This window comes from Saccostrea cucullata, unplaced genomic scaffold (assembly GCF_032062105.1).
Source record: "Saccostrea cucullata isolate Sc308-1 unplaced genomic scaffold, CSIRO_AGI_Scuc_v1 ctg1065, whole genome shotgun sequence".
Lineage (NCBI taxonomy): Eukaryota > Metazoa > Mollusca > Bivalvia > Ostreida > Ostreidae > Saccostrea > Saccostrea cuccullata.
In genome coordinates, this window is record NW_026923631.1 from 115,560 (window position 1) to 130,729 (window position 15,170).

Genomic DNA, 15,170 nt, shown 5'->3' on the forward strand with positions numbered 1-15,170 from the left:
CCTCTGAACAATGGGTTAGTTTTGCTTGAGTTAACAATAAAATGGTCCTTATGATAGAGATCTGTAAACTCTGGCATGACAAATTACTGGATTTCATGACAAAATCCTGCAGAAAGTTATCTTTCTTTTCTCTAGAGTTATCTCTCTTATCAGAGTATCAATGAACCTTAAATGCTGGATAACATTTTTTTTTTCAAATTACATTAAATTATATTAGAAAGCAAACTGTTTATTTTTTTAATTCTGCATCCAAATTTTGATCCTGATTTTATGAAATTATAACTCCCATTTCTACATTTATCTCTATTATAATAAAAGTATTGTATTAGAAATGGTAGAAATAAGTATAGTCTTTGGTAATTGCAGGTTCCAGGTTTTACGATGGTAAGTTACATTTTGGTAAGCTTATGGTTTGTTATGTTATTGATTTATTGATTTGACAGTTGTTTTTTCCTCTAAAACCACTACCTTGTAGAGTAAATTGTCACAACATTTCTCGAAACTGAAAATTTTATTTCTATTCAAACTGTAAATAATCATGGGTGATTTGACAATAGAAGTGCATATACAAATTTTAAGAAATATATGATAAATAAAATTGATTTCATTATCTTCCTCTTCAAACCGCGACTGATAACGTCGCTTTCATCAGATGAAGTACGAATCGGCAAAGGTATACCCACTGGTGCTATCTACAAATTTGATAAAGGGTGATGCAAATCCAATGTAATGAAGAGATTTTCATAAAGTTTTTAACATGTAAACATGTATAGTACAAGAACAAATTTTAAATTATCATAACAAACGATGTTTTAACATAACTTTGCCATGTTGGTCTATTTGAACAAACATGCAAATCGTGGGTGTGTGTATGAGTGGGGTAGGGCAATCACAAAAATTAGCGGGTTTAGATTTTCAAAGGTTCTTTTTACCTGTCCAAATGGTTAAATACCTTTGCAAATTTTGATAAATTTATCCCCCCCCCCCTAAAAAAAATCAAAACCTGCGAACAAATTTTTTTACATTCTATGTGTTGATCCTCACTAGGAATTAAAATTCCCTTCATCTGTGGATTTTGTCTTATTGCACAATCCATAGGCTCTGTTTGAACAACATAAAGCAATGGAGCAATAGGACAACCTTGTCTTGCCGATCTTGAGAATGGAAAGTATTCTGATAGAAATCCATTAGTTTTGATTAATGAAATGAATTTAAGTTTGTTACCTAAATCAAACTGGCAATGGATTAAGTATTTTTAGGTCACCTGAGTAAACTCAGGTGACCTATTGCTATCTGTTTTCGTCCGTCGTCGTGCGTCGTGCGTCGTTCGTCGTGCGTTAACATTTGAACATTTTCAGCTTCTTCTCTGCAACCACTAAACCAATTTCAACCAAATTTGGTATGAAGCATCTATGGGTAAAGGGGAACAAAAATTGTGAATTTCATGATCCCTGCCCCCCTGGGGTCTGAGGGGTGGGGCCAAAACCACTAAAATTAATGCAATCTTTAAAAATCTTCTTCTTTACTCCTGGACATCAAGCAGTCAAACTGTTTGCATGATTGTAATCAACAATGAGTCGTCTACCAAAATTGTGAAATTCACGGCCCTGGGGTCAGGGGTTCTAGTGCTAGGGCGGGGCTAAATAAGTAGATAGTGAAAATGCATTATTTCTTTGAAAATCTTCTTCTCTGCTCCTGGGTATTAAATAAACCAACTAAGTACATAGTTATGATGAGCAAGAGTGCCTCTACCAAAATTGTGAATTTTATGGCCCCAGGGTCAGGGGTTCTGGTGTTATGGCGGGGCTCTATTGATTATATAGTAAAAATACATGAATTCTTTGAAAATCTTGTTCTCTGCTCCTGGGTATTAAATAAACTAACTAAGTACATAGTTATGATAAGCAAGAGTGCCTCTACCAAAATGTTGAATTTTATGGCCCCAGGGTCAGGGGTTCTTGTTTTAGGGTGGGGCTCTAATGATTATATTGTGAAATGCATGAATTCTTTGAACATCTTATCCTTTGCTCTTGGTTAATATGCTAATGATCTAATTACATATCTAAGGCCAGGATTTATTTTATTTTCAGTTTTACAAAGCCTCCGCTCAAGGTTTTGAATTTTTAGAAAAAAAATAAAACAATTTTTTTTCTTTCCGATGTCAAATTTGAGTCGGGATCGAGATTTCAAATTTACGAACTCGCACTTCCGGTTTTAAGATGAAACGGCAGGTAAATAAAGCTAGATCCGAGAATTTAGCTTGGTTTAGTGTAAATTCATCGATAAGAGTGCCATTCAAAACGTTTCACCCGTTCAAAGGCCAAATAAAATGCTGACGACTTTGTTGCACAATGACATGCTGGTGAGATAATTATGTATTCGTTTCAAAAGTAACTGTAAATTATTTTCCTCCCACAGGTTTTAAACTGCCCGTGGTAGCTATTGCATATTGCCAGGGACATTGTTTAGGTCTCTGTTATAGCTTACAGTCTAAGCATCATTCTTCAGAAAAGGGTTGCTTATGCATCAGATGTAATGAATAAAACTATGGGAGAAGTGAAGTCCATTTGAGGAAAAAATAAACAATAACCTGAAGTGTTGAAATAAAAAAAAAATTCAACTATTAAAAGGCAAGAATATTCAAACATATACAGGCATGTAGTATCATTTGTATCAGCCAGAAAAATTATATTACACTTAATTGAAAAAATGTTGACCCTACTCCCCAATACTTCCTGTCTGTTTTATGATAGGAATTATAATTTTAGGCATCAAGTAAATTTTAGAACAATGTCTACACACTCACCTAACACATATTAAAAAAATGAAGATATATTGAAAGACTTTTAAAGAATTGATTTTTTAAAATATATTTTGATCAACATCACAAAATTTATATAACTGGCCCAAACTGGCAGATGATGAAATAAGCAATTAAATGTTCTACTTTCCTATTTGTAAGCATTATGTGTCCAGTGGTAAGGAGCCTATTAGGAATAGCATAAAAAAAAGAATGTACAAATGTTAATAATTGATTTATCAAAAAAAATTATTTCCTTTTCCTTCGGGACTTTTTTATTCTCATGTTCATAACTAAACCTAAACATAAAAAAAAAATGCTGGCCATATAATGAAGAAAGGGGCCTCTTTCAAAATAGATAATTTCAGGGCTGCTGGGTCAAGGGTACCAAGGGGGTACTTTGACTAAAAATGAATTAATGCTTTAAAATCTGCCCTTTGATAAGCAATGGTGCTTCTTTCAAAATTTGTGAATTTCATGGCTTTTGGCTTAAAACACGAACCAAATACAATCGCTGAAAAGCTTTTACATGATATTCAGGTGACCTATAAGGCCCGTGGGCCTCTTGTAAAATTATATCAGGGTTCAAAGGTCACATGGTCACCATAGAATTTCATGCTCGAATTGATGAATACATGTACATGCTCATTGTAAATTAAAGAATCTTTTTTACTTTTCCTTAGTTACCCCATTATGAAGGAGTGTGTATTTAGAGGAAAACATACTAATGCGGGTTTTACTGTATCATGACATCATCTATTTATTATTATTATTGAAGCCTTTATTCACCTATAACCGTTTTTGTTTGTAGAAGGTTGTCCCAAAAAATCTTAACTTTTTTGAAAATATCCAATACTATTCAACCGAAATGCATGCTGTTGGAAAGATTTTTTTTAATTTAGACAACATATTGTACGCCTGCGATATCATTTGCATACAAAAACATCATTTAAAGTGTGTTAAATAAGGGTGGTCGGCCCACGATAACTTTTAACTTTTACAAATAGCAATGTCCAGTTAGCATAAAACATTTTTAAAATGTTGCTAAACATTTTTAAAAATGTATTAATCACTTGATTTTGTATGGTTTTTAAAACGTTTTAAAAACATTACAGTGAGATATTTTAGCAAATGTTGTCAGAACCTTTTCTTTAAATGTAGCAAAAACATTTTTCAACAATGTTTTATTCACGTTACTTTGTATGGTTTTAAACGTTTTTAAAACATTTTAGTGAAATATTTCAGTAATTGTTTCCAGAACCTTTTATTAAAATGTAACAAAAACATTTTTCAACAATGTTTTAATCACGTGATTTTGTTTGGTTTTTTAAACGTTTTTAAAACATTTAACAAAATATTTCAACAAATGTTATCATAACATTATTTTAAAATGTAACAAAAACATCTTCGAAAATGATTATTCACGTTAATTTTCATGATTTCTAAAACATATAAGCTTAATGTAATAAAAGTTTTTTTTCCCCTTAAATTTTACTTTTTCTCATTAAATAATGATGATATTTATATTTCAAAAGAAATAAACACAAATTTTATTTTATTTTTAAACTTCCAATACAAACCAATATCCAATATGTAAATCACATTTAAGTTCAATTCTCGGTACACGTTTTAACTTATTTTCTTTCAAAGGTTTTTAAAGGTTAAAACGGTGTCTAATCCATTCACTGAATTTTAATAGAACAGAATCACAGTAATCATATGTTAACTGTATAGGTCGAACAGAGTGGCGGATCGAAGTTAGAATCATATACACTAAAAAGACTTACAAAGAATCCGCCCCTTGGAAAGAGTAGCACAGCCTGTAAAGATTGTGTTTGTATCATCGTTCTACATCTATCTTATCATGCTTATGTATCTTTAAAAGATCAATGAAAATATACAAGAAATATTTTAAATAATTATATCACAATCAAAATTCTTTCCTCGTTTGCATTAATAAAAAGCATGAAAATCATTACTATAAAAATCATATATTTAAAGAGTACAAATGTAAAAGCATATACGTACACCTTTGTCTTCATCAAAGGCGGGTCTTTTGAATGTGGGAATTTATAAATACAGATGATGCAACCAACCCATTTTCATTTTTAAATAAACTTTTTGCTTGATGATTAATATTTCACAAATGCAACGAATACTTGAATCAAGGATATAATTGTGTTGCCTTAAGAATAATACATGTATTCAATTCTAATACATGTATATAACCTTAACGCTTTGTCCTTGCTACATACATTTTAATTAACAAATATTGAGGTTATTTTTGTGGTTCATATTATGTAAAGTCTTCTCATTCAAATCGACAAGAAGTAAACACGCACATCCTGTTTACCAGAATTCAAAATTTGGCCTAGATAAGCTGCAAACCACTATATTCTGTAACAGCAGGAGAATTGCATAGCAAGGTTATCATGACACTGAGACTGACCAGTGTGCCAATCTTTATATAGTGCCTCAGAGTTAAACACTGGGTGTGGATCACAAATTTGATGAAAAACATTTTTTTAAAAAGACATACAGTGTATTATTATATGTCAATTTTTTAAATTCATTTATTTATATTTTAATTTGTTTGTTTGCCTATGCTTTATTGATTTTTTGACGGATCTTTATTTCATTATCTTTTATTCAAGAACTTTATACATGTTTGTTTAATAAATTAGCCAAAAATTGAAATCATTATGAAATACTGGGGAAAAAATTTCCATTAAAAATTACAATTTCTCATTTCAACATTTTTTTGTTTATTTTTTTTCTTCGCAAACTCAATTTTAGGAAAAACACAATTATGTTTTATTTGAATGTTTTAAGAACATTTTGAAAGTAACATTACAAAATGTTGCAGTAAGAAAACAATTTAAAGAAAACACATTAAATTGAATATTTTAAAAATATTACCACAAGATACTCTTAAAATTTCAAATGAATTAAATAAATATTTTATAAACATTAATTTTCAAAATGTTTAAAAAAACAATGCTAAAACTTCTTTTTTAAATGTTTCAATGTAGTAAAAAGAATTATTTTATTTCATGTATTAAATATACATTTTCACCGCCTAGAGAGAAAAATACCCGGAATTGCATGTTTAACTAACAGCGATATTTAGAATTTAAAAAAAAAATATTTTTAAAATGTTCCTTCCAAACGTTTTAGAAACGTAAAACGCAATGTTTCCGATTTGCAAAAAACGGATGTTTCATTTCATGTTCTAAGAATGTTTTTAAAACGTTATATAAATTTTTCAATATTTGAGAGCTCTACATACCCCTTGAATAATTTTTGAAACGTTTCAAAAATATTTTAGAAACTTGCTTCTTAAACAATATTAAAGAATATTTCAAAAAAATTTGAAAATGTACTTTTAAATGTTTCAGAAACATATGCATGCAATGTTTCAAATTTATGGTTAAGGAATGTTTCATTTCATGTTTTTAGAACGTTTTTAAAACGTAATATATAAATCTATGATATGTGAAAGCTAAACATATCATAAAAATCATTTTTAAAACGTTTCTAAAACATTTTAGAAAAATGTTCCAAATGCATTTTATCATAAGTTCCTTGAATTCATTTTTGAAATGTTTTTAAAATGTGATAATGAGAAGAGGAAATGTTTTTAAAATATTTTTAAAATGTTTAGTCGTTTAGTCTGAAATGCATCGACAAAACTTTTTACAACACCAATAAAATGTTTTGAAAATGTTTTGTGCTACTTGGGTGAAAATGACCTTTTCTTTGTTATCAGTCTGTACGGAAAAATAATACCATTAAATTCATCTACCTAAATTATCTATAACATAGTGTACTTGTGTTTGAAAATGCATTTATTTCACATCATTTATGACAAAAATAATACAAAATGTACCAAAGCTCTTTGAATTACACATAGTCAAATTGGCGATAATGTGGAACACCAATTTATCAAGCGATACTATGTTGAGCAGAATGTAGTTCTTGTATACATAGGAAAAGAGATGTTAATAATGAAAAAAAACCATAAGTATAGGGAACAGATTGATTTCTATGAGAAGGGGTTTAAGGTTGATTTGACTGGGTATCTGATAGATGAGAATATACCTTTAAAATGAAGACTAGGTGAACAGACACTAGCAGGACGTCATATGCCTACGCGAAGACCGCTGTTTCACAATTTAATCAATCATGTTTAAAATCGGGATTATGAAATTTTCTTTATAAAGAATTGACTCTGCCGTCTTTGAGTAACACGAGTATTTGAAATAATATTATATAACTTTGTAACTACAAAAAAAAAAAAATATATATATATATATATATATATATATATATATATATATATATATATATATATATATATATATATATATATATATATATATATATTGCTGAAATTATGTGATTTTGTTAGAGACACAGTTTCCAGAACAAATTAACAAAAACTATACGAGCTTCGTTTCAATGACGTCCTCAGCGTTACGCCAACATTTGATTTGTTAGATTCGTTTACCTTTGAAAAAAATGTTATCTGTAAAGCTAATTCATTGGTTTTTTCAGGCATTAAAATGTTGAACTCAATGTATGCCAATTTCGGACATAATGGTCCTAGTGAAACAAAATATTTTGAAAATGTTAGCTTTTTTATCTGACAACCATCAGACATAATTACGTACCTCTTGTACCAGTGATCGGATTTCGAGTTAATAAAGAAAAAAGGGTGACGAAGACACAATTCAGAGTATTTTCTCCCAACGCTGATATTTTGAATATATTAATGTCTCAGAAGATAATGATAACAATATATTTCATATGTATTTAATAATTATTTTTTTCAAATCCCTACATGTATGAAACAGAATTACGAAGAAGTTTCCTCCAATGGCTGATGTCGAAGCATAAGAAAATAAAAGTCGTACGTCTATATTTTGGGAAGCAAGACCATACGTATCAAACAACTGGAAATGGGGAAATTGTAATTGTATTAGTCATTGATGATTCAAATGTCATTACAGATGAATTTTATCGTTTTAATGGGAAATCATTTTACATAATATGCAGACTCTGGAAGATCCCACCAGTGGAAGGTATAAAGGTGACTAAGTTTGAAATCGGTAAAATACTCGATAACAATGTTTTAACCACCATCGAAAAATGCATAGGCAACAGATCGAAGAGTTTGTTTAAGAGACATTCAAATTTGGAAATCATCACAATGTGTGCATTTCGTTCAAGAAACAATGGAGACGACCTTATTGATGAACCGTGCATCGTCTTTTATTGCTCATGTAAAGGTGTAGTACCTATAAATGAGGAAACATTTCCTAAACATCTAGATGATATACCAACAGATGTCAGAGAGGGATTCTTTTATCAGTTTCCTGGATTTTTGAGAGGATCAACAGAAGTTCTAGATCCGCTAAGAATGGGCGCAATTATAAGTAGAAAAGGTAATATTTATATAAAATTCTTTATTCTTTAATTAACAGTTACACTTGTAACGAAGCACTATACGAGGTGTATTTAGAAACAATTAACAATTTGTTTATTTTCCTTTCTAATACAAGTGTGTTTGCAAAAAAGTGGTATATACATGTACCTTTTATTAAACTAACCACAGATAAAATCTTTTTATTGTCAAAGCATTTCTGATATATTGAATTTTTCAGCTTGTTTAATTTAAAAATGTGTCTATAATAGTTTTACCTGTTGAAGTCAAGAAACATATTTCTTTAAAGTCATGATCAGAATATTAGGATTTAAATACTTAAACATTTAATGTCTTTTAGAATTTTGCAGCAATTAAACTCTTTAATGTTCATATAAAATAAACTTATATAATATTTAACCTTTGATATCATTTTTCACACATTAATTCATAGTTAGTATGATGTGTGAAGAACTGCCCTATCAAGAGGTTTCACATAATATTTATTTTTAAAAAATATGCAAAAATCACATGTAAACCCGTCTTTATAGAGAAATTAATGTTGAGGAAAAATTAAAAGCAAGTCCACATGCGTGTATCTAGCTGTGCCCTGAAATTATAAATTTGTTATTCTGTTAAGTACAATTTCTTGCTAATAAGTTCTCCTAATATATGACAAGTGACCTGTGCAAAAAGTAATCGAAGATGGTGTTTTGTTATGTTATTAATGTGTTATGTAACAAGCACTTAAAAACTCATTTTAAATGCCTAATGCAACCTACATATAAAATGAAAGTTGTGTGATCAAATGATTTTATATAAAAGTTCTTTTTGGTATAAAGATACATACTATGAGAGGTCTTAATGGAGTTTTATGACGAGACTTACTTTTACAATTTAAACAGAGATAAACTACAATAACCAAAATGTAAAAGTCAGCTGTCGAATGTAAAAGTAAGTCTCTTCATAAAACTCCAATACTAAACTGAGTTCAAGGTAATATGATTGATTTTTTTTTTTTGGCTTTTCTAAACACCAGTGCACGAGTTAAATTTAATCTCTTGAAAAAATGTTCCTCTGAATAAAAATGTAAGTTTAATTACAGTGAAACTGTAGAACTATTCTTAAATAACTTGAGCAGAAGTTATGTTAGGTGGGAGTTCTTAATCACATCTTTGCTGGCATCTGCCGGCATGTTTGTGTCTAAAGTTATAACATTTTCCTTGAAAGAAACACCTAGTCAAATTAAACCAGATTCATCAAAATGGGAAAATTATTCTTAGGTAAGGGGATGTACTTTTGCATATAGAACTATGCATTCTCTTTAAGGAAAAAATCACAACAAGAAAGTAAAAATGATATCTTTTTTTAATCTTAATAACCACGGAAGATGTAACTTATGTGGAAATATTCTCGGGTAATATACAATTACTAGTAAGTAGCAAATACTGCCTTTGAATTTTGTGGGACCACAGTGAATTTAATATTTTTTATAGGAATAAATGCGAGAAAAATTTTAAATATAAAAAAACAGGCCATCAAAGCTTTAAAAAGTAATATGTAGGGAAAATTTCCTTCTCTCTCTTTTCAAGATCATGAAATTCATGTTTGGTTATATTATATTTATCTACAAACAGCATGTCTTGCAAGGTCGTTCAATATATTTTTTCTCATAAACAGCAAATCCTGGTTATATAGTACATGTATCAATAAAAAAGTATCTTCATGTAGTTAGGAGTCCATTTTGTCCAACTTTTGATCCTGTGTAAAGAGCGGAACAACAATAACGATAAAAATAGCTAAAATAATTTCCAAAGATCTTCGAAAGTCAGAATAAGGCAAAGGAATATCGAACTCTCTTTTAATAATGTAGAATTATGTTGTTCAACTCATAACCTCAGGAGGGGTTAGAACTACGAAAAAATTAAATATTTACTTAGCTAATACCGTCTAACCAATATGCTCTGTGTACTATGTGGCCCATGTACCTCTTATTTTATTTCAGATCAACCTTCAAATGGAACTCTTGGAGGATTTGTCACCATGGGCTCTGGAGATATTGGATTTATCACAGCTGCTCATGTCTTCAAAACCGTGTCAGGATATTTCACTTCAGACGACAATTTCGACGTTGTGCAACCATCGCGTGGCTTTTTTAGGACAAATGTATGTGGTGTAAATGCAAAATCGTTTGTTTCAGCTGGTCTATTTGATGGGCACACTATAGACGCAGCACTTGTCAGAATAACAAGTAGAAAACCAACAAGAGGATTATTTGCAGGGATGAACGAACAACAATTAAAGGAATCTGGTAAATTTTTACTCACCCTCATATTTTAATTGTGTTTCTAACGCATCTCAAAATAACATCGAAAACATACACAAAAACCATATTGATTATAAACTGTCATTTGTTTAAGTTCACAATTCAATTAAAATTAGTAAACGTAGTTCACCTTCTTCCAAACAAATCCCTTAAAGGGAAAAATTCTTTGTTACCTAATAATTTTAATGATACAGCTGTGCTTTCAAAATATTACTGAACACTTAGTAATTTGCCTTCATTCTTTTATAGTTTGATATAAGAACAAACATTATCAAACAATGGTATAACACAAATGATTAAAATACGTAATGTATATTTGATAAAAAAATCCCAAAAAACAATGTTAGCACTATTTTAATCACCAAAAAAAAAACGTTATTCAGGAAATAGTATTTTCTAGCTATTATAAATGAAGTAAAGAACTAATGTACAAATTCAGTTACTGTACGACTAACAATATCAATAATGACGTCCTTTAAGTGCCTTAAAATGTTGCTTACATATATCATCGCAGATAATTTTAAGCTAAGGTCTTACATGTAAAGCTTATCATGTAAAGTATCTGCAAAATCAAAATGCATTATGTTCTTATGTATTGTTTAAAATCATGCGTGTCATATTGAACAAAAAAAACATCAAAAGTATATACTTTAGAAAGAAAACAGAATAACCGTCAAAGCATCACTGTATGTAGAAAAAGATTCGCCCTCGTTTTATTTTCGCCCCTTTTACCATTGTCACAAATGAACGAATCTAAAAAGAGGCGAATTCAAAGAAAATATTTTAAATTCTGAAATAGAACTAGGACTGGGCGAATTTAAAACGAGGCAAATTTGAAAACAAGTGTAAAATAACAATGGTACGAAAATGATCTGCGTAAAGTATAATTATGTGTATAAACATATACAAATGTAAAAAATTCTATTGAGGAAACTGGTACTTCGTATGAGGACGTAAAATTCGAAGCCCTATATCGCGGTATGAGCTGTCTAAAAAGATCCCTCACTGCTCAATGGCCCTAGGTGCCGAGTATAGGACACATTTTGTAGCTATCCATCCTCAAATGGTGGTGTTTTAAATGAGTGAAATATCCTCGAGAAGGACATTAAAACAACAAACAAACAAAGAATATTCGTAAATGTTAACTGTTATATCATAACCATATAAGTCATAATCATATCTACAAGCGATAGATTACTCTTATATACAGGAAATATACTAGTAATTCATACATGAAATAAGCTTTTGAAAGGAAAACAAGATAGCCTTTGAAGAAATAATTTTAATCTGAATCTCCATTTTATTCTTTTAAAGAAATATATTAGAAGTGAATGTCGAACTTTGGCAATCATTTTCATTAATACAAGCAAGAACGACTAAAGAATGATAGTATTGATTTGCCACTCACATGCACCAATTAGGCTTTTTTCGTCACGTACATTAGCGCATTTGAATAATTTTTATATTCATATTGATATTATTGTAATTTCTCACCAAAAAAATCATTACGAGTGGGCGAAACATAAGGAAATTTAAATTAAATGAATAAATGTCAATTTCTTGGCTGTCTTACAGAGTTAATATTTATCTTCGGTCAAACTCCTCGAAGAAGTTCATTATCTTAAACATTTTGATAGGACATTACAACTAGAATTAAATTGTACTATATTAATCATTTATGTCTCGTTATACAAGAGTAAGCCACCTTGGGAAAAAAATAAGAGTCACTGATCCATATCCATAAGAATTTTGAAATCTGGTTATGTGTTTCAAAGTCGATTTTATATGGTTTAAGCACCAATTAGCTTTTGAATAAAAATGTTGTTAAAAGCAATTAACCATTTCTAACTTAACCAGTTTAAAAATTATTAACCAAAAACAATTGAACTCTTTTTGCATTTAAACAATGTATAAAACCAATATTCTATTCAGTCGTAATTAAATTTGTGTAAAATGAAAAGGCAGAATAGAGTTGGCGAGCGTACATGTAGTTCTCTACCAGAAATTAACCGATTGCTTACTCTGCTTATCAATTTGCAGGATATAGTTTGGAGATGCTACCAGAGTATGACAATGCCGCTATTAGGGATTTCCGACAGGAACAGACCAATCGCTGGAATACTTGTGTTAAATTTGGTGCAAGTACCGGACTTACTAGAGGTACACTGTGTCTCAATGGGATCTGTGTGAAATGGACTGACGATTTCATCACACTGGGAAACCTGAATTCAGTCTGCGATATATTATACTTTAAACAACTCCAAATACAAGGACATCAGAATTTATCTTTTGCACAACCCGGTGATTCTGGAGCTTTGGTTTTCCAAGTTGATTCAGACGATACAAATGGTCAACGCCTTGTTTGCATTGGCATGGTGGTTGGTGGAACATCCGACAATAAAACTGTTGTTACACCCATTGTTCCTATACTTAATGCCCTAAAGGTACAAATGCATCAGTTCAATACAATCAATATGGATGAATCATAAGATCAAAGTTTTAAAGTCTTTATTAGTGTTCACCTAGAGTGCAGCTTTATGATGCATAAAAGCCTTTTTTGCAAGAACCGTCCTTCTACAAAAAATTCAGTGTATTTCTTCTTTTTCTTAAATTGCATATTTTTTATCATAAATTTATGATATTATAATGATGATAATAAAATACCTAAATCCTTTCCAATAAAGTCGTATGTAAGGAAAGATACCTCTAACATTACTACATTGGGAAATTCTGGTTAATCCCCTTTGATAACGTAAAGTATGACATGACTTCAAGGCCATTCTTGGGGTATTTTTATCACAACATGATTAAAATAATAGGCAACATTCAAAAATGTACATCTTCAGCTTCAAGACGGAAACAAGTAAATAAAGGAGAACATTCTGGTTGTAAGAAAGTTTATTGCTTGAAAATGTCCGTACAAGCTATGTGTCAGATACATGGTTTATTAATAGAACTTGTATCCAATACTTATATTTACATCATAATTACTACCATACGCAGCAATGTTATATGAGTTTGTCAAAAAAGTTATTATTTGTCAAAATAAAAAGAACGTAGGAAAACGTTTGTTTAAATAGTAAAATCACACACGCACTATCAATGAAATAACAATTCGGATCATTAAAGCATATATAAATAATCAGTTAAATAGAATCTGGTTGGCTGAGACACTCCCATGACCGTCGCGTTTGCCCTGCAACAAAACTTCGTGTTTTACGATTATTATGTCACAATGCGTCGACAGAGATGATTACTTCTGATGTAGATTGCTTAAACCATTGATTAATAATAAATTTACGAAATATAGAATTATAATATAGATATTTAGAAAAGTTTTTCCATGCGTGGGGAATGAATGTTAACGTTACTATTGTGTAAATCAGAATGACTTGTCAAGAAGGATCTTTTATGAAGCATGGATAGTGGTGTGACGTAAACCTGATTAATATTGTTCATATGAAATATTTACTTTATTAATTGAATTTTCTTTTATATTCCCTGCATAGTGCTTGATTCGATATAATAAACAATTTATTGCATGAATGTTCGGGAGACATGGAGATTTCTTCGCTCATCAAAAATTATATTCCCCTCGGCCATCGCCCTCGGTAAATATGAATTTACATGGGCGAAGATATCTGCATGTCTCCCGGACATTCAAGCAATAAATATATAATATTCAATATGCTTACAAGATTCATGTGATATTCTCATGTTTTTTATTGATAACATTATATTTATGATTCCTAGATACGATAATGCAAGAAATTCAGTTCATATAGTTATATGTATACATATATATGCATTATACATATTTTTTTTTTCAATATATTGTTGTGCATAACCATGATTTTCTTTATAGTTATGAAAAATTTACTATGTCTTTGCTTTTCAAAAACGAAACTTAAAAAAAAACTAAACTGTTCCCACTTACATGTATATCTATTGGATTTTTTTTTTCAAATAAAGTTCAGCAATTTGATCATTTTGGTAAAGTCCAAAACTGTAATCAATCATACTATTATCTTTTACTAATGAAGTTGCATTTTCTTATTATGTCTAAAAAGATTAATTCTGATGTTCTGAATGAAGTTTTGTTTTATGCGTTTGATTATTTAAAGACTTTAATTATTGAATAAAACAATTAATAAGAGTTTGTGTCTAAAAATATAAACTTAAAGCTCATGAAAAAGCACAGTGTGTTCTAAGAATTTAAAAATAAATCCCTTTCATTTTACAGTAAGTGTTTTTTTTTTATTTAGAGCATGGCAATCTAGCAACTAAATAGAATAATGGATTTTTGCAATACCTTTTTGTATGAAAATATGGATAACAATGCACTTTATTGCTTGGTTATAGAAATTTAAGTACATTTTAATAAAGTTAGGCCAAAGTTAGGACATTACTAGCATTACCCATTATAAAGTACTTTTGCAATCGAGTGGAATAGTACAGAAGTTGAAATTTAGAGTAGCGAGTACTATATATGTGATAAAACAACTGAACCTATTCATCACTCAAAACAATTAATCAATTCAGAACTTTAAATGAGCATATCTGCCTTGAAAAGGACAGTTTGAAATTTAAAACATTTTAGGTCACCTGAGTCATTTGAA

At 30.0% G+C, this 15,170-nt stretch overlaps 1 protein-coding gene across 1 annotated transcript; it reads left to right on the forward strand.

Annotated features, from left to right (window-relative positions):
• Nucleotides 1-373: 373 nt before the first annotated feature.
• On the forward strand, nt 374-14,313 carry LOC134264521 (uncharacterized). The gene is made up of 4 exons (XM_062746812.1): nt 374-384; nt 7,657-8,247; nt 10,231-10,536; nt 12,592-14,313. The coding sequence occupies exons 2-4, from the start codon at nt 7,686-7,688 to the stop codon at nt 13,038-13,040; spliced, it is 1,317 nt and encodes a 438-aa protein (XP_062602796.1). The 5' UTR covers nt 374-384; nt 7,657-7,685; the 3' UTR covers nt 13,041-14,313.
• The last annotated feature ends 857 nt before the right edge of the window (nt 14,314-15,170 follow it).

What these genes read in the sequence shown, in the direction of transcription:
- LOC134264521 (XM_062746812.1), top strand. Translation starts at nt 7,686, where the DNA reads ATGTCGAAGCATAAGAAAATAAAAGTCGTACGTCTATATTTTGGGAAG. An exon ending in CGCAATTATAAGTAGAAAAG is followed by an intron (nt 8,248 to 10,230) that starts GTAATATTTATA and finishes ATTTTATTTCAG; the next exon opens with ATCAACCTTCAAATGGAACT. An exon ending in ACAACAATTAAAGGAATCTG is followed by an intron (nt 10,537 to 12,591) that starts GTAAATTTTTAC and finishes ATCAATTTGCAG; the next exon opens with GATATAGTTTGGAGATGCTA.